General features: G+C 38.2%; 2 protein-coding genes across 2 annotated transcripts in view; one reads left to right on the plus strand and one right to left on the minus strand.

The window, feature by feature from the left end:
- The window catches only part of LOC134747281 (uncharacterized), a 183,297-nt gene that overhangs the window by 148,615 nt on the left and 21,334 nt on the right, over positions 1-13,348 (minus strand). The gene's annotated exons all lie outside the window — the stretch shown is intronic.
- Positions 4,583-6,824, plus strand: LOC134747481 (alpha-(1,3)-fucosyltransferase C-like). Its single transcript, XM_063682101.1, has 2 exons — positions 4,583-5,618; positions 6,518-6,824. Exons 1-2 carry the CDS (start codon positions 4,669-4,671, stop codon positions 6,813-6,815), a joined length of 1,248 nt encoding a protein of 415 aa, XP_063538171.1. The 5' UTR covers positions 4,583-4,668; the 3' UTR covers positions 6,816-6,824.

Genomic DNA, 13,348 nt, shown 5'->3' on the forward strand with positions numbered 1-13,348 from the left:
GGGCTCTCTATTTGATTGGTCGCTTTGTGTTAGACATCCAATGCACTCGGAAACTTCACGTCAGATAGTTTTTATTTGCTCTATTTTATATAGGCGTTTGGTTGTTCGTATTTGGTTACGCGTAAATAGAGTGGGAATGGAAATATTAATCTAATAATATTTGACATAACTTTAGTTCTTTTTTATATTAGGCATCAATAGCAATTTCGTTCGAAACCAGGAGTATAAAGATTCAGCTCGAGCTAATTACAAAATACTTATGTCAAATTTCTATGAAAATATGAAGCACTTTTACACTTTGGCGCTGCAATGTCTGAGCAGTTATCTTAGACGAACTTTATATGGTATATTACTTTTTTGTGTTACGCACGTTACTTAAATTAAAGTGAATTTAATCTTATTACAATATTGTTAACATTGGTCCATTCATCTGGATCGTAAAATGCGTCACGAGTCACATAGTCATCAAAAACCGGACAAGTGCGAGGTGAACTCGCCCAGCGAGGGTTTCGTACAAATTTAACTTATTTCTTATTTTATTTATGTTTTTATTTTTTTAAACAGGAACTATATAAACTAATTTCAGACCTAGATATACCTCATGTCATTGTATGTGCAAAGTTTCATTACAATCCAACACGTAGTTTTAGAATGAGAGCGGAACTACGTTTGTATGGAAGGTGCAATTTGGCCGAGCTTGCCGAGGACTTAATAAAATAGGTAGGTCGGTACGTTTATTTTTTACTTAGTACTTCACCTTCACAAAATTGAATAAAACTGTTTGCATGTACTGACAGCTCAACATGATCATGCTCATAATGTATCGGCGTGCAACATGCAAGCCATAAACACAGTGTAACACATGTTAATATGTGATATCGTGGCAGGACATCTATTTTGCAGGTGTCTCAATTCTATATAGACCAAAGTGATTACCTCGATTACCAGATTTCAGTATTAATTAGACAACTCGCGATCATCCAACATAGACTATTCCGTAATATTTTTGTACAAGTATAAGAGTGCGACCATTTTTGTTTTGATTAAAACATCACATTTACACCTTAAGTTTTGCTACACTACTTTCTTTTGATTTAAAACATATTTTAGTTGATACGAACTATGCTGGGTCTGGGACTCGCGCACGAAGGGTTTCGTAACCCACAAAACGGCAAAAAAATCGCGTTTGTTGTATAGGACTTAAATATTTTATTCTGTTTTTAGTATTTGTTGTTATAGCGGCAACGGAATACATCGTTTGTGAAAATGTCAACTGTCTAGCTATCACGGTTCATGAGATACAGCCTGGTGTCAGACAAACGGACAGACAGGCAGACAGACAGACAGACAGACAGACGGACAATGGAGTCTTAGTAATAGGGTCCCGTTTTTACCCTTTAGGTACGGAACCCTAAAAACATAATACTAATCTTATTTAAAACAAAGCAAAGCTTTGTGAATCCCCCGCAGGCTGGTACAAAGGTACAATTACTGGCATCGCTATTAGGTGCACAAACGTATCCTCGTAATGGCAGCACTTCAAACGGACTCAAAGAAATCATTATTCCGCGAGCTCCGCGACCACTTGGAAACATACGGAGGGGTGGGAATGTGTCGAAGGTTTTGATATCGATAGTTACTTCAACTACACAGCGGGGATGATATAAATAGATAAATAAAAGAATTTTATTTCGGACATAAGTCCATAGTTGTTAGTTCCATATTACATAGCTAACTTATAAAATAGTGTTAGTAGAATTACAAAAACTAATCTTAAGCTTTACCTAAGTATAAATTAACCTATTTTACTGTAGTGTGGAGTTTTGTGCACTGCTGCAGCAGAGGGGAGTCCCACCTATCCAACAACGCTATCATGATACTGTTTGCGCTGCCCCGCCAGCGGCTAAGTAAAGAGGCGCACCGCTTCCGCATGATGGCCGCAAAGCCGTCGACTTGCGCCTCCGCAAACATCCCGGAGGCGCTACAGTGACGAGGCAGCCCCATCAGCATCCTGAAAGCGTTGTTGTATTGCACTCGTAGGTCGCTGTACGCCCGCTGCGTATAGCTACCCCACAGGCTGCACGTGTAGAAAGACTGGCAGTAAGCTTTGAAAAGCGTTACTTTAACTGCGTGTGTGCAACGTGCAAACCTGCGGATATAACTCACAATATTACACTTTTATACGACACATTCACCCAGCTAAGCTACGGTCGTAGCGCTACGCTGTAGCCGATAACATAGGTTTCCTGAGTGCCTAGCCAAGGTGACAATCGCTTGCGCTACGACAATGAAACGCTTTTTGTCTCTCTATCACTCTTCCATATTAAGTGCGACAGTGAAAGTTGCATTTCGTTCGCTACGGAGCGTAAACAATTGTCATGTTGACTACGCACTCTATGTAGCGAAAAAAAAAAACGACAACGAGGCAAGAGTGAATGGATTAATAGGTACATTTGAGCATTCGAGCACAATTCGTTACGATTTTTTATAACAACATTCATACAGCACGACACTTCTCATAAGACAACCAAACCAGAAATAGTTCTTACACGATCAAGCAGAAAAATTTTATTTAAAAATATTTGCTTTATGACTTACATCCCCAAAATTATGTTCCTATGTAGTTTAGTAACAAAACTATGGTTTTATGTAATACACCTCTAATGTCCTTAATTTTGGTAACATAAGTAAATAAAAAACAAATTAGAAAATTAAATTTGTAATTATTCAACATGTGAATAAATATGTGTATCGGAGATATATATAGGTACTACCACGAGTCGTGAGGCAAATTATATAACCCGGCTATTACAGTAATCTATCGATGGCGTTCCCCTCCCTAAAGCCAGGTACGCTCCAGCGCAGGGTAACGAAGCTAATCTGTACTCAAGTGTCGACAATTTGAGGCGTAACAACGGAAAATAAGCGTCTCGCGTTTTATACGATGCACGCTTACAATTTACAACAGGGATGTTACGGAGTTCCGGTTCCAGTTCCGTTAAGTCAGAACTTCCGATTGGTATTACACATCCGCTTCGGTTCCGGTTCCGTTACTTTTGAATCGGAAGTTATATCGAATGTCAAAGCTTAGCGCGGCGGCGGGACATGAGTGGCATACGTCAAAAACTAACTGGTTTATACCTGTCATTCGCTCATCTCCCCGATTGCCACGTGCTGCATTAATTAATTGTTTTGTTTAATTCGTGTTATTGAATTAAAAATACCTAATCGTATGTGTTGTGCTGTGTAATGTGTACCTACTGATGACAGTACTTACTGATTGTGTGTGGCGAATGTTAGCGCCTTAACATCTCGTCCACCTCCCACTCAGGCTCCGATTCCGTTTCTGGTTCCAATAAATTAAATTTAAAACATCTGGTTCCGCTTTCGGTTCCGATGAAACCACATCCCTGATTTATAACACAAGTAATGGTCTCGCTTTCAATTCATTAAAATGTTTCTCCGGTTTTGTACAGCAGTAATAGACTGTCATACATATGCAATGTACATACTTCAAAATTAAAGCGTAATTTGAAATATTGTCTAAAAGATTTTCTGCTACCGGACACAAACGCCTGAAATTATATGGATATTTCGCTACATAAGATATGTGTCAGATAAAGTAGGCCTATGTGTCATTCTTAGGTCCGACACTTGTGATCACCGATTACCAATCATAAAAAACATTCGGATTGGCCTATGTGTCATTCTTAAAATAAGTATAGAACTTAAAATACACCTAAAGTCAAGTGTAAAAAATGCATGGGCATATAACTTCTCAAAAATATGTCCCATAGTTCTTAATTGGCTGAGATAAGAGCTATGGGACATATTTTTGAGTTTGATGTGTGCACCCATATTTTTACACTTGACTTTACCTACAACTTCGGAGTCCCTCCTCGATTTGAACCACGCGTAAAAAACAAAGAAAAGTAAATCATATTATTACCTCACACTCGGGACGAAATTAATATCACAACGCTTTCGTCTTACTTCTAAACGGAGTTAAGTACATTAATATATGCCTACATTTCAGTCGTTTTTATTTTAAGATTAGCAGAACGTACGTTACCAATAACGCGCGTTCGGCGAGATATTTTTTCGCTATAAATTAAAAGGCTTCGCGAAGTTTTTTTTCTCATTTTTGCGGCAGTCGGTTAACTTTGCGACTTTATTTTGGAAAATTGGACACATAAATTACCGTGTAAATGGTTTTTTCATGTATGTTACATTTCAGCTTCTGTTTAGTGAGTAAGTAAGATTATTATTAATGGTATTAATATTGTCTCTATAATAAATAAGGCCAGTAGGATTAATTTGAAGAGAATTAAATTTGCTCTAAAGAAACAGAATACCTAACCAACAAACCATACATATTCAGTATACTAGGTTTTACAAGTGCGAGTAAGCATGCTAAAGACCCCCATTGGCATGCCGCCAGTTTTCAAATATCCTCCAACAAAGCTAGAAAGTGTCTAAATATTTGCTTATTTTTTCTCTCCGCTTCTACAGCAATCGAAACCAAACAGCCATTCTTTCACTTAAAAGTATTCACAAACATCTTTCACTATCAACATTAGTTACTACTTTAGAGCTAAACCATCCGCTCCCAGTTCAGTTTAGTTTCGGCTAACATGCGGTGAAGTCTAGTGTTTAGAAATAGACAAAATGTATTCTTATCAAGTGAAAGAACTTAGTTTCAGTAACGAGAAAAAGAAAACTTGGATTAAATATGTTATCGCTATAATTTTGTTATGCTGCGTGTTGGCGTCCACTTTTGTGCCAAACTTCCTGCTAAATTATGCAAGTAGCAATAAATATCACCCTCAGAAGCATAGATTTGAATCAGACCTAAAGCATATATTAATTTGGATGACGAGTGAAGATCATTCGTACTTCGAACACAATGAGGGACAGAAAGATTTTGTGAGACAGCAGTGCCCAATTTTTAACTGTTATATTTCGTACAACAAGAGTTTACTCAGAGGGGATGTTCGCAACTATGACGCTGTTGTTGTCGACATAAGGGAAGTTTTAAAATCTTACATGCTCCAGCCTTATCAATATTTTCAACGTTCCCCTCATCAAATTTACGTGTTCCATGCTTTAGAGCCATCTACAAAATACTCGATCTGCAATCCTAATCTAGACCACTTCTTCAACTGGACATGGTCCTATAAACTTAACTCAGATATCCCGCATCCATTTTTCAACATCCATAATTTGAAAAGAGAAATTATTGGGCCTAAGATAAATATAACCTGGCTCGATAAGTTGAAACATGATTCTAGAAACAAAGATTTGATAAAGCGAAAGACAAAATCAGTCGCTTGGTTACTAACGGAATGCTCGTCGAAAGTGTTACATGAGAAGTTTGTAAACCAATTCCAAGCTGAATTAGCCAATTATAACTATACCTTAGATGTATACGGTGCTTGTGGACATCAAAGCTGTTCTGAGAAAGGAAAATTTAAATGCTACAAGATGATAGAGAAGAACTATTTTTTCAGTTTAGTAACAGAAGAGATTAACTGCGAAGATTGGGTGACTGATAAAATCATTAATACTTTGAACCACATCTCTATCCCCATAGTTGTTGGACGAGCTAATTACTCGAGGTACATTTTCAACTTTGCTCGTTAAAATTTACGATAGTCAGATCGAAGTTTTTAAGTAGCGGTCATTTGAGTGTGTTTTCATAAAGGCTTGATTCTTTAGTACCTCTTTTTCGAATTGGAACCTTACTGTACCATAAATAAGGCTCATAATACATTACCTTTTCATATGAGTATAAACTGTTTTCAAAACTCTCATCTCATTTGGAAGACCATTGGTTCTATTGATTGGAATTAAAGTTACTGAATGAGGAAACCTGACTTTCGTCCAGCTACAATTTTCAAATAAAGTACTATCTTAAACTTTTAAACCCCCTGATCAGTACATTTAATGTTAACCCTTTCGGTAAGAGTTTATGATTTTTGTTTAGTAGGTATATTTTGTAGTTAATTTTAGGTAAGGTATTGTAACTATTTCGATTTATTTTTATAACAGCATAGATTAGATCAAGAAAGGTCTGCACAGATTTTGATAGCACATGCAGTGCCGGTGTTATTTATACGTCATAATTTCATAGAAGTTTGACGTTTAAAATAACACCTGCACTGCGTGTGCTGTCATAATCTCTGCAGACTTTTTTTGGTTTAACTTTAGATAAGTTAATAAAGGAAAAGGTACTTAGAAGCAATATCCAAGGGTTAAATTAGCTTACAGCTTTTCTCTCCTTCCAAGGACCATACTGCCCTGGGGGCCTAGCTAAGATGGCAATTATTGATAGGAAACGCCAATGGAAACTTTATAATGTATGGAAATAGTTACGTGATTTTACGTAACATCTGTCATCCAGATACATTTTACGTATCCAGTTAGTTTGACGTTTGTCATCTTGGTGGCTATCGGTTTTATAAACAAAATGACCAACGCCCACTACCATTTAACCTGGTTCTAAATTGTTTTTCAGCTTCCTTCCTCCCGGCTCCTACATAGACGCGAAAGCCCACACAATGAAAGAACTGGTCGGTATTATGAACTACCTCATGACTTACCCCGACACCTACTCTTTCTTCTTCGATTGGAAGAACCACTATTACTACACACCCCGCCCAAGGAACTACCTCTGCGATCTGTGTTCGAAGCTCAATGAGAACAGTGAGCCTCAATCGCTGGCAGATATGAGGAAGTGGTGGAATCCGAATTATAACAAGAGGTGTGCTGCTATGAATGATCCGTTCCTTGACGCGGATTACGATCAAATATAAATAAATGTGTAAAAATATATGTTTTTTTTATTAAGGACACAAAGAAACTCCAATCAGGTACCTATTTACATATGAAAGTGTACAACGGGATTTACTTTTAAAGTTACCTATGTTAGTTAGCCGAATTTTCACCGCGACTAAATTTTTAAAAGGATTCCAGAATCTACTCGATAAATACTGTAGTCGGGTTTTCAAATGTTTTCCGTGTGTGATTTATCTTTGTGAATTATGGTTTAAGAAACAGTGTTGTTTTTTTTTTTTTCAATCCAAGGAAATATTTCATACTTGATACACATAAAAGTATATCAAAAAGCAGCACCTAGCCTGGTTTTTTCTACAAAATTAATTTATTATAAGTACCTATGCCTTGGTACTCAATTTCAAGTACATAGGATAATATACACGTACCAAACGAACTGTTATATAACAGGCAATATTGAAACTATTTAGGGGACTCAGGTGGCCGCTGAAGCCAATTAAGAGTTCGGCCGGGCTCCAACACTGTGCGAGCCAATCTACCATAATAATATAGTGCCGAATTGCCGGGTTGACAAATGCGACCCCGAACAGATTTCCAAAAAATGTGCGATAATAAAATGCAGTCTATCAAGATAAATAAGTTTAAGTCCGCTTTTTGTAACTAATAATGCAGTCAGTAATGTCAGTATAGTATTTTTCAAACTTGTTGGGTAGCCTGACAGATGTCAACTCAATACAATTTTGCGAGTTGGCGTTTTTAGGTTATAAATTATATGGAGATGACACCTGTCACCCCACCCATCGAGTTTGAAAAATACTGCTAGGTGGGTGAGGTGTCATTAATGTATAGTTGGTCAAACCAAATTGTCCGTAAATAAGAACAAACTATATTCAATCTTTTCTTTTGGGTGCCAGTACTAGTGTAAGACAAAGTATGATATTCTCTGTCTATGTTTGAAATGAGAGTGCTTTGACAAACTATAATATACAAAGGTATGTTAGACTATAGAGCATGTATCTTAGATGCCAGAAAATAAATAATTTCGATTTTTAAAGCAACAAAATTAAATCATTTACCTAATACAAATTTCTCTTCTAATTACATCAACAATCTATTGTTTTCCCGAGTCCCTTTTCGCCGCGTTGACGGCAAAGCTCGCGTAATCCCAGATGTCATCGATCATAATCTACATTAACTTTCTAACAGTGATACGCCCGGGGGCCGATCAGTTATTTAACGTGATTAGACAGCGAAATAATGGTGACGGTAGTCAGACCATGATAAGTCTGCAACGACTTCATTCATTCATTTATTTATTGCAATCATGTTCATTACATACAGGTGGTAAATAAAATATAGTCGGTACATGATACCCTATTAGGGCACAGCAAAATTGTCTCAAAAACTAAATTAATAAAAACATTTTTTTTTTTAATTTTGATAAACATCGTACATTCTGATAGAAAATGACACAATTACTTTTTATTTTATTTTTATTTATTTTTTATTAGCCTATTTTGGTGTCCCACTGCTGGGCAAAGGCCTCCCCTCGTTTTCTCCACTCGACCCTGTCATCGCCATTTTCCCACCATTTGGGGTAGAATGCGTCCAAGTCGTCCCGCCATCTCCTTTTTGGTCTGCCTGAACCCCGGCCTGCACCGTCTATGGTGCTCCGTGGGTCCCACTCAGTAACCATTTTGGCCCATCTTTCCGGGTGCATGCGACAGACATGTCCCGCCCAGTCCCACTTAAGCTTAGCGGTCTTGACGCCTACATCTGCAACTCTAGTTCTGGAGCGTAGTTCCGTGTTTCTGATTCGATCAGTTCTACGAACACCTAATATACTACGCTCCATAGCTCGCTGGCAAACCTTGAGTTTCGATTTTAGGGCCTCAGTTAATGACCAAGTTTGTGCACCGTAAGTTAGGATGGGTAGGATGCACATGTCAAGGAGTTTGCGCTTAAGACACAAGGGAAGGTCACCCTTCATTAGCGCTTTCATGGACCAGAAGCTCTTCCAGGCGTTCTCGATACGTCTATCGATTTCGATAGACCGCCTGTTCTCGAAGGATGCTATCTGGCCCAAGTAAACGTACTCGTCGACATATTGTATATCCTGCCACAATTACTAAGATATTAATTATTAATTCTATATTATTTCGTTATTCGTTTATATTATTATCATTTAAATATTCGTTCAATGTGTAATAACATTTTTTGATCAAAATAGATTTAATTAATTTAAACATTTTTTTATCATTTCCTACATTTTTTATAGCCTCTGGCAGTTTATTAATTTTTTTTGATAGCACTCGCAGTGCGTGTCGCTTAACTTCAGACTCAGGTAAATCCATTCGACCCTCTCAGCAAATACCTATCTACCCTATTACCTTTTATTAATACCAATATCAAGCGTGGCTCACTCCGCGATTTCGGCGTGGCGCTATAAGTACATGCGGCCCACACCAATTTTGGTGTCTAGCCATAGTAGTTGCCGCACACCGCTACGGAACGGACGCCTGCTCGCGCTTGCGCCACCTAGCGGTCATATATGTCGTAATATACGCGTTTTGTTAGAGTGAACCTTCTGTACCAAGTACTATTATAATTATGTGCCAAAATCGCAGACAGCTGGATTTACCCGAGTTTGAAGTTAAGCGACTCAAGTGTTATTTTAAACGTAAAACTTCTATGAAAATATGACGTATAAATAACACTTGCACTGCGTGTGCTATCAAAATCGTTCGCAGACTTACATCGGTCTAACTCTAAGTAATTAATAATCTAAATGCTAAATACGCTTCTATAGGTAAAATACTGAAAATTGAGGCTAAAGTCACACAAACCTAGCCGCTCCCAAACAATCTAGGCTCTTTTACGAAGTTACGATCTCATTTTAACACTTTTACTGCCTCTAGCTTTCAAGAATTACTTGGATCGATACTTCCGCGTATTATATGTGATCCATAAGCTTACGAGCTATCCATTTCTGACGTCACTTAGACGTGACAGAGTTAATTGGACGGTAATGCACGGACAGTAAAAGTGTTAAAACGTCATGTTTTAATTACATGAAACTTGGTATAAACATGACATACACATATACATAAACATGTATAAACATGATTTACCGTAGCCACATTAAACCAATAGATAGGTAGAGGATAGGTTCGTCTCGTCGGGAACGAGACAAAGATTTTCACATTTCACGATATGCATAGGAATTTGACGATCTGCCTGATATATACAAACCTACCGTCAGCACAGACTGAAAGCTAGTTATATCCAAAAGTACCGTCAACAGCCCCTCTGGTTAGCATACCGCCGACGCGCATATTCATCAGGCCCTACTTACCCACTACGGTATGCTAATGTACAGTCAAGAGGGTTGTGTACTATCGGCGCCTATTTTCAAGATTTAACGGAGGATATTGTCGGTTGTCGATATTGCCTTTTCAACCAGTACAGTCAAAAGTAACGAATTAGACTGCACGTCAAAAGTTCTCTAATAGCTTAAAAAATATACTAGTGTAATGTCGGAGTCATACCCATGCCTTTGCGAGCTGCAGACCTCGCAAACACCCGAAAAAAAAACCGAAATCAACAAAAAAATACTATTTATTCATCGACACTGAGGGCTTACCGTGAACCACGTTCGACGTGTTGCGTCTCTGTCGCGTTTGTAAATTCGTACGTAAGTGTGACAGGGAGGCAACACGTCGATCGTGGTTCGCGGTAGGCCCCCTTCTCACCAAATTTTACGAGAACCGGTTGAGGATTGAGAGCTGTAGAGAAGAACATGTAGATATGCGAAAGCATTTTTGCCCAAGCTGTAACGGAGACCTTCGCTGACGCTCCGTCCGATAAGTGCCTGTACCTATGTAGAAAACTTAGACTGTGGCAGATATTTTAGAACGCGAATTGAAGACATATATTATTTAAGAAGAGAGATATGCACGAGTATTTGGAAAATAATTTCAGGATGGAAGATGCTTCTGGAGCGTTCTTTCATCCGCTACATTAATGCTGATTGTATAATACCATCAACTGGGGTGAATAAGGATGGCTGGAGTGAATAGGGACAAAATTTAAAATGCGATTTATCTGACAATTTCCTAAAATATACCCACACAAATTGTATCATTCGATTGAAAATAGTAGTAGATTTTGTATGATACCTATACTTTGTGTGGGTATTTTTAAGAAATTGTCAGGTAAATCACATTAAGTTTTGTCCCTATTCACCCCAGTTAATGGTACCTATTATTCATTTTTCTTGGCTATGCCGTAGTCTAAAAAATACGATGCAACTCTTCTGACTAAGGCTCATACCATCCACACATTTTTAACTGACAAATTGTAAACCCATCCCATCTTAAAGGTCAGCAACGCACTTACAACCCCTCTGGTGTTGCGGGTGTCCATGAGCGACGGTAATCGCTTACCATCAGGCGATTCATCGTATGAGGTTCATGAGATCCACAAAAGATTAGTGACGAGTGTTGCTGCCAGTGTTGGCCGAACGTTAATTGCAATTAACCATAAACCAGTACAAATTGAACCGTAAACCGTAACGGACGGTTACAGTTTACGGTTCAATTTGTACTGGTTTATGGTTAATTGCATTAACGTTTCGGCCAACACTGGTTGCTGTTAATACAGCCATTAGATATATCGGAGCAGAAAAGGTGCTTACAAATAGCTGAACAAGCCTCTTTGTCAAGGCGCTAAAGTGACTGCTCAGATATTTTTGAGCACCCTGGTCGCTCCGATATACCTATCTGTAGCGACTGTACATAGCGATAATAGTTTTAGCCAAGTCTGTGATCAACACCCTGTTGAATATTCGAGAAGGCTCGACGGTGAGTGGCTGAATATGCCTGCTCAGCCCTTGTTATTACCCCACCTTACTGGGGCTAGCATGACATTATCAATTGACATGCCTGACGAATTCACACTGGTCCCAAATCGAGAAAAGGGACATTGCTTATTTCGCTACAAAAAATCGTATTCGATAGGAAATTTAATAAAAAAATGCGGATTAAAATAAGTAAATGAAATCAAAAAGCCTTTTATTAAGACTCATTTCTAGTTTACAGTTTATTCTAAGGTTAAGTAAATCTAATTTATTTTAATTCATCTTAAAGTACATTTAAAAAATGCAGTCTGGGAGCATATCATGGATAAAGCCAATCACTCAATAAAGTTTGATAAGCCCAGAATGCTGCGCGAGGCCATTGAAATTAAGAAATATCCAAACTTTAATAGGGAAGATGGCTTTTCTCTACCACCAGCTTGGGATCCGATAGTCCATCTGATAAAGGAGCAAGCAAGACATAGACTGTGAGACTTTTGTGTTGGATGATGTTGGACATTCTGAGTATAATATGTTTTGAAAAGATGTGTCCCGCCGAGTTTGCTGCCGGTCCCATATTGGGATACCCTCCTACAATTTAGGAGGGAATTCTATACAAAGCTTATAAATAAGTTATATCAAAATTCTAAATAGCCTCTCACGCAGGACGGTACCATATTTCTTAGGTATATCATAAACTTATTCAAAACTTAAAATAAATCAAAGCACCCCAAACGCCCATCCTGAATAAACAACCCAAAAATTCGAGGAAGAAAACGAAGGAAGATGGATGGACAATCGTCGTATTGTCAGGCTAAGGCACATGTAGATTACTTCACCTGGATTCCGTATTCGAAATTAATAAAATAGAATAGAATTTCGTGTTTAAAATTATATGCCTATAAAGTAAACTGACCTTTGGCGGCGTCTATTTACTTAATTACCCATTATTTTTCATCTTATATACTATGTCGGTGGCAAACAAACATAGGGAACGCCTCTTTGTATAGCCTTTGGACGCATACAATTTCAGGGATGTCAATGCGCGTTGCTGACCCATGAAGAATCTATATACTTAGTTTTACCCCACACTGTCCTGTTTGTCAGTATTAATCGTAAGTAGAACTTCATTTCAAGAGTTAGTTCCTGGCGACCAATGGTACCTACACGTAGGTAATTGTTATTTGACATTTTTGTCACATATTTAATATTTAGGCTTCACATTTTTTTTTTACTACCCGCCCGATTTTGGCAGCATGCCCGACTCAGCTGGGTTTGCTCCAGCCGCCTACGGACTAAAACTCTCCGCCCTGACCAGTGTTATGTTTCCGAAAACGCGGCGGTATACACGTTGTTTTCGGGTGTGTAACTGTGCAATCCGGGATATATTACCTATAGTGTTTGTGACTTGTGTATTGTGAATGTAAAGTGTGATGTTTGTGTGTGCAGAGTGAGGTCCGACTCCGACTCTAGCCAGTATGCTCCATCTAACGTGTAGATCCTGTGCGTATGAAGTAGGGATAAAAAGTATTCAATAATAAATCTGTCTCGGGGGATGTCTATCACAGGCGCGCCATTCTGATGCAAAAGAAATATACAAAAGGTGACTTTAATAATTCAAGTGATTGATATTGGGAGACAGTTTTTGGAGGTTGAATATTATTCAGGGAATTAGGTTTGTGTAATGTTTGTGATTTA

The sequence above is a fragment of the Cydia strobilella genome, chromosome 14, assembly GCF_947568885.1.
Source record: "Cydia strobilella chromosome 14, ilCydStro3.1, whole genome shotgun sequence".
In the NCBI taxonomy this organism is placed as follows: domain Eukaryota; kingdom Metazoa; phylum Arthropoda; class Insecta; order Lepidoptera; family Tortricidae; genus Cydia; species Cydia strobilella.